Source organism: Xiphias gladius, chromosome 8 (genome assembly GCF_016859285.1).
Source record: "Xiphias gladius isolate SHS-SW01 ecotype Sanya breed wild chromosome 8, ASM1685928v1, whole genome shotgun sequence".
NCBI lineage: Eukaryota > Metazoa > Chordata > Actinopteri > Istiophoriformes > Xiphiidae > Xiphias > Xiphias gladius.
This window is the reverse complement of record NC_053407.1, coordinates 29,202,823-29,215,787: the sequence shown is the minus strand read 5'-3', so window position 1 is coordinate 29,215,787 and position 12,965 is coordinate 29,202,823. Positions and strand designations below refer to the sequence as shown.

Below are 12,965 nucleotides of genomic sequence, written 5' to 3'. Positions count from 1 at the left end.
ACAGACTATAAATACTGCAGGTTAGTTAAGACACTGATTTAAGCCTCGGCCTCGAACATCTTCTTCCTCCCGTCCATACCAGATTTGTCCTCAATGTTTTTACGCCAGTCACCGACGTCACGCAGTTCCTTATCCTGAAACACCAAGACGACCAAAAATCAGAGCGCCAAATACTCACGATACACAACTACACAACAACTGGTCTGGTAATCCTGCTTTCCTCTGACTGGACCTACCTGATACAAGCTTAATAAAAAGTTGTTGGATATTGATGAAGTGATAGCAGCTTGAAGAACAACAGCTGATGATGAAGGTATTAGGGTCAGTTAGGTTTAGCTTGACTTCATTTTTTAAAACAAGTGTATACACACATATATATATATATATGTGTGTGGGTGTGTGTATGTATATATAGTTATTGTAAGTGAAGTTGGCAGCTGGTGAAGCAAAATATGTATATTGATTACTGTGCAGTATATTGATCGTGTTTGTTGTGAAATACAGGGGAATACTGGAGTGACCACAATAGGCCAAGCAATGAAGAATGAAGAAATTAAAGAGGAACATCTCAGTAACTTTCTACATTAAGAATAAATTAAGGTTAAAGGCACGAAAACAGGTTTCTATTATGTCTGCAGTACGCACAGGCTTGTTTTTGAGATTTGAGATGTCTCCTGTCAAAATGTCTATTAGAAAAACCAAAGCGACTTAATCCAAACTGTATGAAGTCATGAAGCTCTTAATGAGGATCTTAACATCAAAATCCTGAGTTTCTAACGTATCACACCACTGGAGGTGGACGGGAGTGCCTTCTAAAACAGTTCCATCTAACCCGGGGGGTCAAATGTGGGGGTTAAAAAGGACAGTGGCGTTAGCCCTGCATCCGCTCACGTGCAGGTTTACACGGAAAATGACAGAGGTCATTGTTTCCCAGCCACCATATTTTGACCGGTAGGTCACTTCTAGCACTCATAATCTACCTGCTGCTTCTGTCAAGAGAGGTGCAAACAGATTTATAGGACGGGTGTAAGTGAGTCCAGCTGGTTCCTCACCTCCTCCTTGACCTCCTTCTTGACCTGCTTCAGGTTGGCCCTCAGGTCCAGGTTGACTGTGTGCTTGGAGCCCAGCAGAGCCTTCAGCATGGCGTCAGCGGACATTCGCACTTTCTTCAGGACGGGCTTCTTGAATTTGCCAACCAGGTCCTGTACTTTGATCTTCAGGTCGTCGATCTGGAAGGTGAAGACGATATAGAGGCCACGTTGGACGGCCGGGGTGAAGATTAAGTCTGGATTCACTACAAACAGATTCGGCCCGCTACTGAACGCTTGATGGGAAATGTTCAGGGAAGTGATATTTACAACCTAGTTCGGAATCTTCACATGAATTTAAGCAGTTTTCAAACATAACTTATAGTTATTTTGCCTTTCAGTGGCATGAGGGGGGGCACTGAAACAGAGGGGTTTCATTATTTCATTATCCTGTAAAAGTGCTGGACAGAATGAAAAATGTTCCTTTTCTCTGTTCTTAAATCTTTACCAGTTAAAAATGGAGCCATCCTGAGGGTGGGAGTAGAGGAAAGGTCGTGGGGTTATCATTAAAATCCTCAGTGTGAGCAGGACTGACTTCTGAATCACTTCATTCATATTTCCCCCAAATTCCACACGGCCCACTTGCTATCTTTGGAGGCTCTGTAACCTCCACTACATTTTAAAATAAAGTTCTGTAGGTTTGAACAACACTTGGGGCCACAGCGAGAGTTTAAAGCGAGGATTTGAATTGTTAAACGATTTTCATTCAATCTACCTCCTTGTTGGACTTGTTGACCTTCATCTCCAGGTTGTATCTCTCCTCATCGATCACGTCGATCTTGTGGTGGATCTCCCTGCACAGCTCCTGAACACAAACCGTCAGCCACATGTCACGATGAAAAAATAGATGCAGAGTCAACTGAATCTGTTCAGTGACGGCTCCCGCCGCTCATTTGTTCGCACACGTAAAATGTCGGAACAAGTTAAATATTTCTATCAAGTATCATGCGGAACCATGAGGTGACCTGGCGTTACAGGACATACTGTATCATCCTCAGCACATGGGTGCGCTGAATGTGTGACGATGATGTGTCAGGGTGGGCTTTTCGGTTGTCGGTGTTGGTTTTGTGACGTACCTGCAGCTCCTGCATGCTCCTGGGCATGGACAGGGGAGGGCAGTTGTCGGCCATGTACGCCGTCCTCTCCTCCTCTTGCTCCCTCTCTTCCTCCTCCAGCAAGCCTTTGGCGATTGACAGCATCAAACTCTGCCAAAGAAACAGCCGGATAACATCAGAGAATTAAAGTGCTTCGAGCGTTTCTAGGTAACGCTTAGCAGCAAAAGTTGTCTCTCTCCCTTCACTGCTTCAGTCACGCTGGAAAATCCAGTCGCTCAGAAGTATTTGAATCGGTTTTTGTTGCGCAGTTGATGCAAACACTGTTCAAAAACGACTCCCTTTTACCTTTTGCTTTTGTTATTCACTTCAGCTTTGCTCTGGAAAACACCGTAAAATCAAACTTGAGGGAGTCTTTTACCTTGAGATGATGCTTGCGACTCGAAGACATCTTTTTCCTGAGGAGAAAACAACAATTTGTTGTGATCATAGTGTGATTAAAAACAATTATTTTGTACTCATAACTAACCAAATATGCAGAAACTTGGTTCTAGAAAAATTCTTTAAATCATTTTTTTTTTTATTGGAAACATTTTTTTTCAAATATTTTAGGAAGGAGTCAATAATGGGATCAGATAAAATTGGATGAAAATGTTTCGCCAGTACAAACATTTGCACAAACACTTGGAGACAAAATGGAGAATCCTGTGTTACACAAAATATATGATTCTTCCAAGTGGAACAAAAGTTCTTCAAGTTTAAAATGTTTGACATGAATTTCACATTTTTGAAGTTTAACTTCAGTGTTATAGGTGCAAAATCTAATGACCTTGAATAGATAAAAGAGACCAGAATCACTTACTCTGACATGTTGGCGTTTGTTTGGCTTCAAACCCTTAAGAAAAACACAATTTTCTATTTAAAAAAATGAAAGGCAGATGAATAGCTGTCAAAGTTTCATCAGTGGTTATTTATTAGGAAAAGTCATTAACTGTGTGGTGCTGAGCTAACACAAGCAGAGGGGAATAGGAAACGAGGTGAAGGTGGGGCTGGGCTGAGGAGGAACAGGACTGGATCGGTTCTGTCCGGTCTTTCAGAAATAATAACTCCACTTAGAAGAAACACGACACTGACTCGAGGATCAGCAGTCAGCCTCGTGGGAAAACCTCTCGTCTAAATTAGGGCAAGGATCTGGGGTCCAGTTGTCGCCCCCTGGGCATCCATGTCATCAAAGATCTATCTTCTGGAAGATTATCAGAAAACACCTGATACCTCCCCTATTGGTACAAACATCTTGGACATGACCAAGACGTTAACTATCTTCTCTTAAAATAGAGACTGACCAGAAGAATCCAGATAAACAATCACTGCATCCAAACACAAAAAAACAATTAAAGGCTCTCCAATCTTTACCAAAAGGTCAAAAAGAAGTCAAAACACAGTTTTTAGTTCAATGGTTAGTATAATTTAGGGTTGTTGCAAAGATTTTTTGTTCCCAATCCCAGAAAATCTGACAATACCAAGTCTGATCATGTGTTTCTTGTACAGCGCTGTGTAAATATAGACTTTTAACAGAATAACGCACAAAATAAAGGAACAGAAACGGATCAGGCTCTATGCAGCCGATACCAATCCCTCAAAAAATTACAGAATCTGCACTGATCCCAATTCTGCAGATTAGGGAAATTTCTTTGCTCCCAATCTGAATCCGAGTCCTTTAACACTGAAAATCTGCCAGTGCCAATATTGAGTCTGATCCAATATTCCTCTCAATGCAAGTCCTTTGACATCGACACGTATCCAGATCCTGCAGATGGACTTGGGTCATCTCCAGTAAAAACCACAGAGGCTAAATGGACTTTTCTCTGAAATGAACAGATCCAGTTTTGACAAATCGTTTATGTGGAAATTTTATAACTGACCTACTGTATTTTAATTGTTCCAATTATGCTTTATTATTATCATTAAGTTTTATAACATTTTATTTTGGATTTATATTTTGTAATTGTAAATATAAAATTCATACAATTTTGAATATTCCTATACTCACTTTAAAGTGAAGCAGTTCAGTTCTTAACTGGGGTTTAAAATATATATTATATTATATCTATGTCCATATCTAGGTTTTAGTGTCATTAAGACACTTGACTGAAACAATATGTTATTAATATAAAGTAGAGTATCATCAGCATAAGAAAATCTTTGACTTGATGACTGATGTTCGCCCTATTATTAAGTATCAAATACCAGCCAGGACCAGTTGTCCCTTTGCTGATCACAGCTACAGACACAACAGCCAAAACATCTGACTCTGTTATTACTAACTCAATTTTCCTCAAAGTTTTATTTATTTTTTTGTTTAATTTACAATTCTTTTTTTTAAATTGTAACCCTAAAAATCGTAGTGTATCTCAAGAAGTAGGTGACATGCCTTAAAGGTTAATTAACAGTCTGCTAGACCAAAATAATAATAATATAAATTTATGATTTTAGTAGAGAGTTTAACAAGGATGGTCTAAATGTTGTTTAGCAGATTTTCTAACGGGAAGAAATTCTGGAGGAAAAACTTCAATATCCTTCACATACAAAATGAATTTATGTTTACTTCAATTAAAATCTCAGGGGAAGAAATACTAAGAGAAAATATATTAATGATATATTGTAAGGATAGAATAATTTATATTAAATAAATTAAATACATTAATTAATGTTGTGCGTTGAGACAAGGAGCTCCCATGTAGATCCTATTGAAATATATGTTAGAAACCATTTATGAACGTATTATATGGTGTGTCAGTATTTTTTATATATATAGTACAATATCAAAATATACAGACACACCATAAATAAATAAAAGCAACAGGGTATTCCTAAAAATGATATTGCAATCTGAGACTAACATAGAAGCAGATTACTGTGAGCACAAATGGATCAAACATGAGGCCAGAGATCATCTTCTTGACTCAGACGCATTAAGTCAATTCAAATAGTCTGTGATGACAAAGCAATAAACACTGGGACTATCACTTTCCAACTCTGGAGTCCGTTTACACCAACACACTTCATCACACCTGCAGCAGCGACCGCTTCACCCCAAAATTAACCTTATTGACATCCAAAAAACTCCTTAGCCGACATAATCACCTTCGTCATCCAACAGCAACAGTTTCTAACGATCTGAGTTATTCTATCAACTGATCAGTTTAAAAGTTTAAAACATCCAAAACAACATTAACGTGAAGAAGAAAACCACCAAAAACAGCCGAAAACCTTATTTACCAAGCTTTCTGGTCCTGCATGACAACAAGACCAGAAAGGTTTTATATATATATGAAAAGTAATCAGCGGTAGCAGAGAAAAGAAAAAGATTTCTCACCTTTTGGCGGAAGATGGAAACGGAACGGAGCGACAGATTTGGGTAGCGGCTCAGTTTTGGCATTATAAGTTGGTATATATTGCATTCCCAAAAGGCATAGGAAAACCCATGTTTCTCTTTATGGAAGCTGATTTTCTCATCGACCAATGGGCTCACCAGCACCTGAAATATTATATCTGACCTCCCCTCCACTCCGAAGTCTCCTGCCTCTCTGAACATTATAAATAACCCCCTGCCTTCTAGATTGTTTCGCTGATTACACCATTTCCAAAACCCAAAAGGAAAAGCGCTCACAGAGGGCCTGGAGGTGAAAACGATGACAACCACAGTCGAGAAAACAGGCAAATCAACAAGATATTATTCAATTTACAGAATAAGTTCGTATACGAGCTCACTGAATAAACGAAGGCTGGCCCCGGGGGTAGTTTTTCATTGAAGGAAACCAGGGAACAGCAGTGATGAAAGCTGAGGGGACAGCAGGTGGGAGGGCAGAGTGGAGTTTCAAGGCGGCCATTTAAGACGGGCTAAATGGACGCTATTAAGAAGCTGTTAACAGGAGCTTGCCAGTAACAGCGGGGACACGAGAGGAAGAAAAACAAAAAAGGGCAGGAGGAGTGAAAAGAGTAGATCTGTGACCCTAAAAAGTTCATAAAGAGGAGAAACTAACCTGATGCTAAAGATCGGCTCGCTTATTAACCCTCTGCAAACGTGTTCACAAAAAAGTGTATTTTTACAAACTGAAGGTAAATGATCTGGGCACTGAGGACTACAGGGCATTTAATTAGGACACTGAATCATTTACAAATGTAGTTTACAGTGATCTGTTGGCTGAACCTATTTGCTTGAGGGATGCTTGAGGGGAACCAAATCTGGGACACGGCTGGAAATATAGCAAATAGTAGTGGTTGTCAGAGTGGTAGCTGCAAGGCAGCGCCCGTCTCTGCTCAGCCGCGTACCCCTTTCCTGACCCGCTGCCTTCCTCATCACTTCTCCCCTTCCCTCTGCTGCGCTTGAGGCTGGCAGGCGAGCACGCGCGGGACACTTGATACTGACACGGCCACAGTAGCTGAGATGTGCTGATCCGGGGAGCAGATGTGATAAAACTGTTGCTTTTCTGGGGAATTAAACCTGTGTCAAGAGGCCGCCGGTGTGTAGGACTTTACGTGGAGAACAAGCTGGCGTTCTGTAGCTCGATTGAGCAACAACATCTCTGGTAACAGCAACCGAAAAAACAGGTAGCGTCACAAACACGCGGTCAAGCGCGGGACTGCATCGAGCGCATGGAGTGCGGACCCCTCAAATGAAAAACTCTTAGGTTCAGCACGAATCACGTGGGTGCCATATTTTTTCAATCCAATGCGACGAGTTTGCAGCTATGAATGGTGTCCCGGTTATAATGGTGAACATCAGTAGTCCGTGAAAACTAGGGTGAACTTACCCAGACAAAAGGTTCATGAATGCTCATTTACATTTTACATTCACTCATTCGGCAGACGCTTTTATCACGAGCGATTTACAAGTGAAATGAAGGGCATGATTACTAAACAGCTTTGCCCTTAAGTCGTCACGGAACGAGCAACGAAACATGAAACGGACTTTGTTTTCATTCTCACCTAGATCACACTGCGAAAACAAGTCTTTCCTCTTCAGGGAGACATTAAACCTGCCAGCTTCTTTAGCTGACGGTAACGTACCTGAACATAAGGTAATAAGGCTTCACACCATAGCTGTTTTTTGTTTTGTTTTTTTTAAATAAAGTTAATGTTATTAATATAAACAATAAATGCACTTCTCCATCACTCCTGTGTCCCTGACAGAAGCATGTGCTCTGGCTCGGTGGTCTCAGTGCAGGAGGGGCGAGTCAGACAGACGGGGAGGTTCACTCGTGGCTGCTGGTGACAGACGACCAGCAGCATGTGACGCCGCGGACACAGCGAGGACACCGGGACAGTGGACGGAGGAGCCATAGACCTCGACTACAACATCTCATCAGCCTTAAGGTCAACATATTAGGTGTATAGCATATCGGTGCTAAATAGTTTTTACTGTGTTTTAAGCGTTTCCCAAGCAGTAGCTGCTTTGCTGCCAGCTCGTCTTATAGATAGTACGTAGTTGCTTTTGGGGCTGGTCACTGGGGAATCAGTAGGTTGTCATTAAATGTATAATAGAGATCTTTAAAAAGTGCTAATTCCCTGCCCAGGACTAAATCCACCAGTCTCAGAGATCCATAGCAATGAACACTGAGCGAACAAACTGCAGGAAAGTCCATGATTCGTCAAAAGGGAAGGTGAAACACTTCAAACCGATAAGCCGTAACATATTTACCAAAGTTGAACAATGAGGTGCTTTAAACTTGAAACTTTTAGTTACTTACCAAGCGGGCAGCTCCTCCAAGCGTCCCTGTGTCGGCATCACCGCAGAAAACACCTTCACCCCTGTTCTGTAAACAAAGTCATGTGAATGACGACACCCGAAGACAAAGTCAAAAGCCTGCCATCATAGAGAGGGGTGAGACACAGACCGACCCCTTCAAAGAGTTCTCCCGTGGACAAAAATCAATGCAGCAGAACCAGAGATATCGTCTCTTTTTTATTCCACTAATTCTTCTTGTGAAAACGTCCACCTGCATTACCCCCAATCAGGTCCAATCCCCCAAGTATTGATACAGCCAATACAAAGTCTTGTTTCAAGTGTCGACACTCGTGTCAATGGGATCAATACCAGAAGACCAGATCCATCACGCTACATCACATCCCGGGCACACAAACGCTCTTCTTAGCGCTGCAACATTCGCGTCTCAGCTGCTGTTGCGTTGCACGTCTGCAGTGACGACCTCTTCAGCTCAGACAGTTCACACTGTTAACATTAGTTATTGACTTAATTAAAGAATAATGAAAAGAAATGCCCTACGTTTGGCGAAATGATTTGGTGGTAATCAAAATAAATTCAGATGTAAGCTGTTAATATTGGATTTACCTCGTAAAATCGTGACATATTTCTCTCCCCTTACATGACGATATATTAGAAGCTATCGATATTGGTATCAGTATCAATAGCCGTGGTATTACTTGGTATCGGGTCAGAACGGAATTTGTGGCGTTGCCCACTCCTACTACAGAGGCCTGGGTAGGCTCCACACCCCTGAAATTTAAAAAAAATAAAATAAAAACTTTTCAAACTTACGACGCTGACTCGAGTGACATCACTTGAGGATATTTATGGGACTTCACACAGCTCCCTCTGGAGACACTAAAGGATTTATACGACTATTGTCTCAGATGCTGTCGCACTCCCCAACACCTGTAAACGGACTTCGATGGGGTTACTGGCTCTTGCAGTCTTCACCAGCGCACCGTGGTTTAATTCTGAATATTCCGCCAACCTCGTTCTTATACTGCTTTGTACCGCACATTTCATTTCGTGAGTCAACACCCAAAACAACTGTTAAGTACATCTTTTTCTTTAATATTTCAACAGTACAAATTATATCTGACTTTAAGAAACATGACATGAGAAACACATCGCTTCACATTTCTGAACATCATATTCACTGAGAACATTCTGGGCCACTGAGAAATCACCTGAGAGAACGATTTAGAAAACCTATTCAGTTTGATATGACGAGTTTGACTTGAATTATGTGACACTTCGTCTACTACAGTGCCTCTTATGAGCATTAAAACATCCGTCGAGAAATATATCGTCTTCTTCAGTCCCATCGCCTGCATTAGTAAAACATCGGTACCATACGTTAACGACTAGCGAATATATTACAGCAAGGACCACTTTACACGAATATCAGGTTCACACTTTTTTTGCCCAAAGTAAAACATCAAAAAAATATCCAACATTTTACAACATATTCAGAGGAGTTAAAGTCATAGAAAGTGTGCAAATGTCACCGTACGGTCACGAGACGACTTCAAATGAAGGCACCATACTTTTAGTTTCCACTCCCACCACATCGCTCACATCCGAAGACCGAACTGTGCTGCTGGGGTTAATGTCAATGTTGTTAGAACTGCCCTACACAGCTGATTCTCACTGAGGCTGCCCATGAAATAAAGAAATGTTTAAAAAAAAAAAAAATTAAAAATACAACACAAATGAAATGCAAAAAAGCAAATGCCAACATAGTGCTTCAAGGCACGATGTACATGCCACTCTAATGTTACCGTTTGCCCTTTTTTTGGACATAAGTTTTTGCACGGTATTTAGTGCCTGAAAGGTTTGTTATGTCGTAAGCAGTGTCAGCTCCAAAACTGCTCGTCTGTTACGAAGTTTTTTCAAAAACTTGTTTTGAATTTACTTTGGGACACTTGCCTTAGCTCGATTTGTCTTCACTGGCCAGTGAATTTACTGGAAAAACTGACCAAAATGGTCCATGAGAAAAATCCAACCGCGGGGCTAATACGTGGACACTTGCTTGTGTCTACCGTGCGGCTTCAAAGCTCAGAGCAAGTTGTGTATGAGGACATTCTTTTCATTGATTGGTTAACAGTTTGTGTCCTGTCCAATCAAAACTCGAATTTTAACCGCAAAACTGGACAACAGCAAACTACAACTAAACCTTAAGCTGCTTAAATGAACCGTTACCGATTCAGAACCAAACATCGCCGGCCAACGAAAAAATTCAAGTGGGCTAATATCTGTCTCACTCATGTTTTGTGCAGGAAAGTATTTTTTCAGCTTTGACAAAAGAGCTTCAAAGCTCAGACCATGACTAATTTTCTACAAGGGGGGGAAGTTTTTAGTGATTAAACGAGACGAAAACCGTTATTTAACTAGAACCAAAGTTGACTAGTAGACGAATTTATAGCAAAAGTGTCTGTACTGAACTTGTGAGAGAGGCTTTGTTTGACGGGGTCTTTTCATTGATTGAAAAGAACACAAACTGTTAGCTAATCAGAACCAAGATTTTAACCACTGAGCTGAACCGTTAGCAACAGCTGGCTAATATTTCTCACTCGTGCTTTGCGCTAAAAATAATTTGCTATCAGCCTTGACGACACAGAATCAAGTTTCGTACAAGAGCAGGTTTCACTGATTGAGAACACAAACCGTTAACTAATCAGAACAAAAATGTTACCAACGAAACCGGACCATTAGCAAACTAGAACCGAACCCAGGACTGGAAAATTGAGCTATCATTTAGCCTGAACCTCACCTGTAGCTGCTAAAAAAACACAGGTTCTGCGACTGGTTTGGATTATGTTTCGGGCTTCTCCGGGACGCATGTCTCACGGTGATAAAATGGATACACCTATGCAGTTATCTCTGCGTGACAGGGCCATGATAGCATTCACAGGGGAGGCCGATGCATAAAACCAAGCTGCCCTAAATCCTCCCTTAAGCCGCATCTTCAAGTGACAGGATGACAGGAGGACAGTAGACCGTGTGAGGAACCGTGCTGAACATGAATACATTTTTTTCCTTTTTAGTTCGGTCCGAAGTCAGACCAGAATTGGCAAGACTAAATGTACTTCCACGCTGTGGTGAAAAGTAGATGGGACAGGACACGGTGCAGATATAGTTAGCGCGCACCCTTTTTACAAAAAGCTGCAGAATTCACGCGGTCGGGTGTGAAAATGAAATGAAACTGACGTCTTCCAACTGTTTTCAGATTATCATGTCGACTATGCATGTTCATGTACACACTGATCATATGAACATAATCAGATTAAGGCAATCCTTAGAATCCGAAAAATGTCACACCTCGGTCTACTTGTCTTAAGCGCATTATGCTAACAATAAATAACAGCATAATCTATTTGCCAAACTAGACTTTAGATCAATCATTAACTACGTGTATTTGGGAATGTGGATGCATTCTGGTTTTAGATCAGCAGGACGGCTGATGTGGAAGAGAATCACAGTATCGACGTGAGACACCGAGACACGTGTTAACAACACACGTGTCCTTTTCCCTCTGCTCTTTCCCTAAATGAACCCAAACAGGGCAGATGTTAAACCTCCACTTTTCAGAGCACTGACTGAATTGTGTCTGTAGCACCAGTATCCAAACCTATAATGTACCCAGTGTTTGCACAACTATGGAACTATTAGACGATTAACCGTGTATTTGATATATAGAAAATTAATCCGCTACAGTGTCGATAATCAATTAATCTTTTAAGTCATTTATTAAAGTGGAAATATCAAACAATCTCCAGTGTGCCGATTTACTGCTTTGCTGTTTTATATCACTGCATGTCCAACATTTTGTGGTTTGGACTGTGGGTCAGACAAAACAGGACCTTCGAAGCTGAAAATGTGAGGGAATATTTTTCAGATTAAACGATATATCAATGGATCAATATTGATATCTATTTATAAAACATCAATAGATATCTTACATGATAATGAAAAGAATCATTGGTTGCGGCCTCGACAGGCCCTGGTCAAACTGTTGGTCTTTGATCAGATAGTCACTGATTTAACTAGATTTTTATAAACATATTTCCTTAGGAGAAGTTGTGGTTGGATGATGTGACCAAACTGCAACTGTAGACAAACACGTGTGTGTTCAGAGAAGTATAAGATATTGAAAATAGGTTCATGTTGAGGCTTAAAACTTGTACCGTTTTCGTAACGTCCCTACACAACAGAACAAAACGCAGGTTATCGGGGAATTCGGACAGTGTGAACCATGTGACCACTTTAATTGAACTATTATCTTAATCGGGTTATTCTAATGAGCACTTAAACGTGGTAGCTGTCATACTCATAGCTGATAGTAAAATCAAAAATAATCATTCAATCAATATTAAAACAAGAGGCAATACTTGCATTCGGACAACCCTGTGAGTAGTGCAAAATCATCTCTTCGCAGTGTAAACCCTGAATCGCAGTTCAGTGGCACTGATACACTAATACTGATAATCCACAGAGATGCACATCACCCAGTTTCGCTGCATACGCTGAAGTTCAAATTCACAAAGCCACAGTCTGAGCACCACCGGAGAGATTTAACCAAACAAACTGTGGCTGAAAAGGGGGGCTACAGTCTTCCTCACAGAGGAGAGGTCGGGCCGTTCATCTTCCATCACGTATGACCTCGGAAAACACACAAAAAAAAAACAGCATGAAAAAGGTCACAAACAACAGAAGCAGGTGAGATTCAAAATGTGTGTCCGTGTGCAAAGTTCCGTCTTGCGATAGAAGCAGATCCGTCAGTAATGTAATCCAGTCAGCGGTGATAGATCCAACGGTGACCAATCACACGTACACCCTCCGATCTTCACTGTTGCAGATCTTCAGCTTCGTTTCAACAGGGTTGGAAACAGACTTTTTATTTTTATTTATTTTTTTTATTTTTATTTTATTTTTATTATTATTTTTTTGAACCCACCACCTACACTGGCTACTACATCCAACCCACCATTTTTACCAGCAGAACAGATTAATTAGGAAGAAAAACAAGCCTCCAAACAAATGATGGCCAGTTAC

At 40.9% G+C, this 12,965-nt stretch overlaps 1 protein-coding gene across 1 annotated transcript; it reads right to left on the bottom strand.

Annotated features, from left to right (window-relative positions):
• Positions 1 to 3,041, bottom strand: LOC120793640 (troponin I, fast skeletal muscle-like). Its single transcript, XM_040133897.1, has 6 exons — positions 3,003 to 3,041; positions 2,562 to 2,598; positions 2,165 to 2,293; positions 1,804 to 1,893; positions 1,053 to 1,229; positions 1 to 134 (listed from the first exon to the last, which is right to left on the bottom strand). The coding sequence occupies exons 1-6, from the start codon at positions 3,008 to 3,010 to the stop codon at positions 39 to 41; spliced, it is 537 nt and encodes a 178-aa protein (XP_039989831.1). The 5' UTR covers positions 3,011 to 3,041; the 3' UTR covers positions 1 to 38.
• Between the last annotated feature and the right edge of the window lie 9,924 nt (positions 3,042 to 12,965).

Coding starts and splice junctions, on each gene's coding strand:
- LOC120793640 (XM_040133897.1), bottom strand. Junction 2,294..2,561: donor GTCGCAAGCATCATCTCAAG/GTAAAAGACTCC, acceptor TTTCTTTGGCAG/AGTTTGATGCTGTCAATCGC. Junction 1,894..2,164: donor GGAGCATGCAGGAGCTGCAG/GTACGTCACAAA, acceptor GTTTGTGTTCAG/GAGCTGTGCAGGGAGATCCA.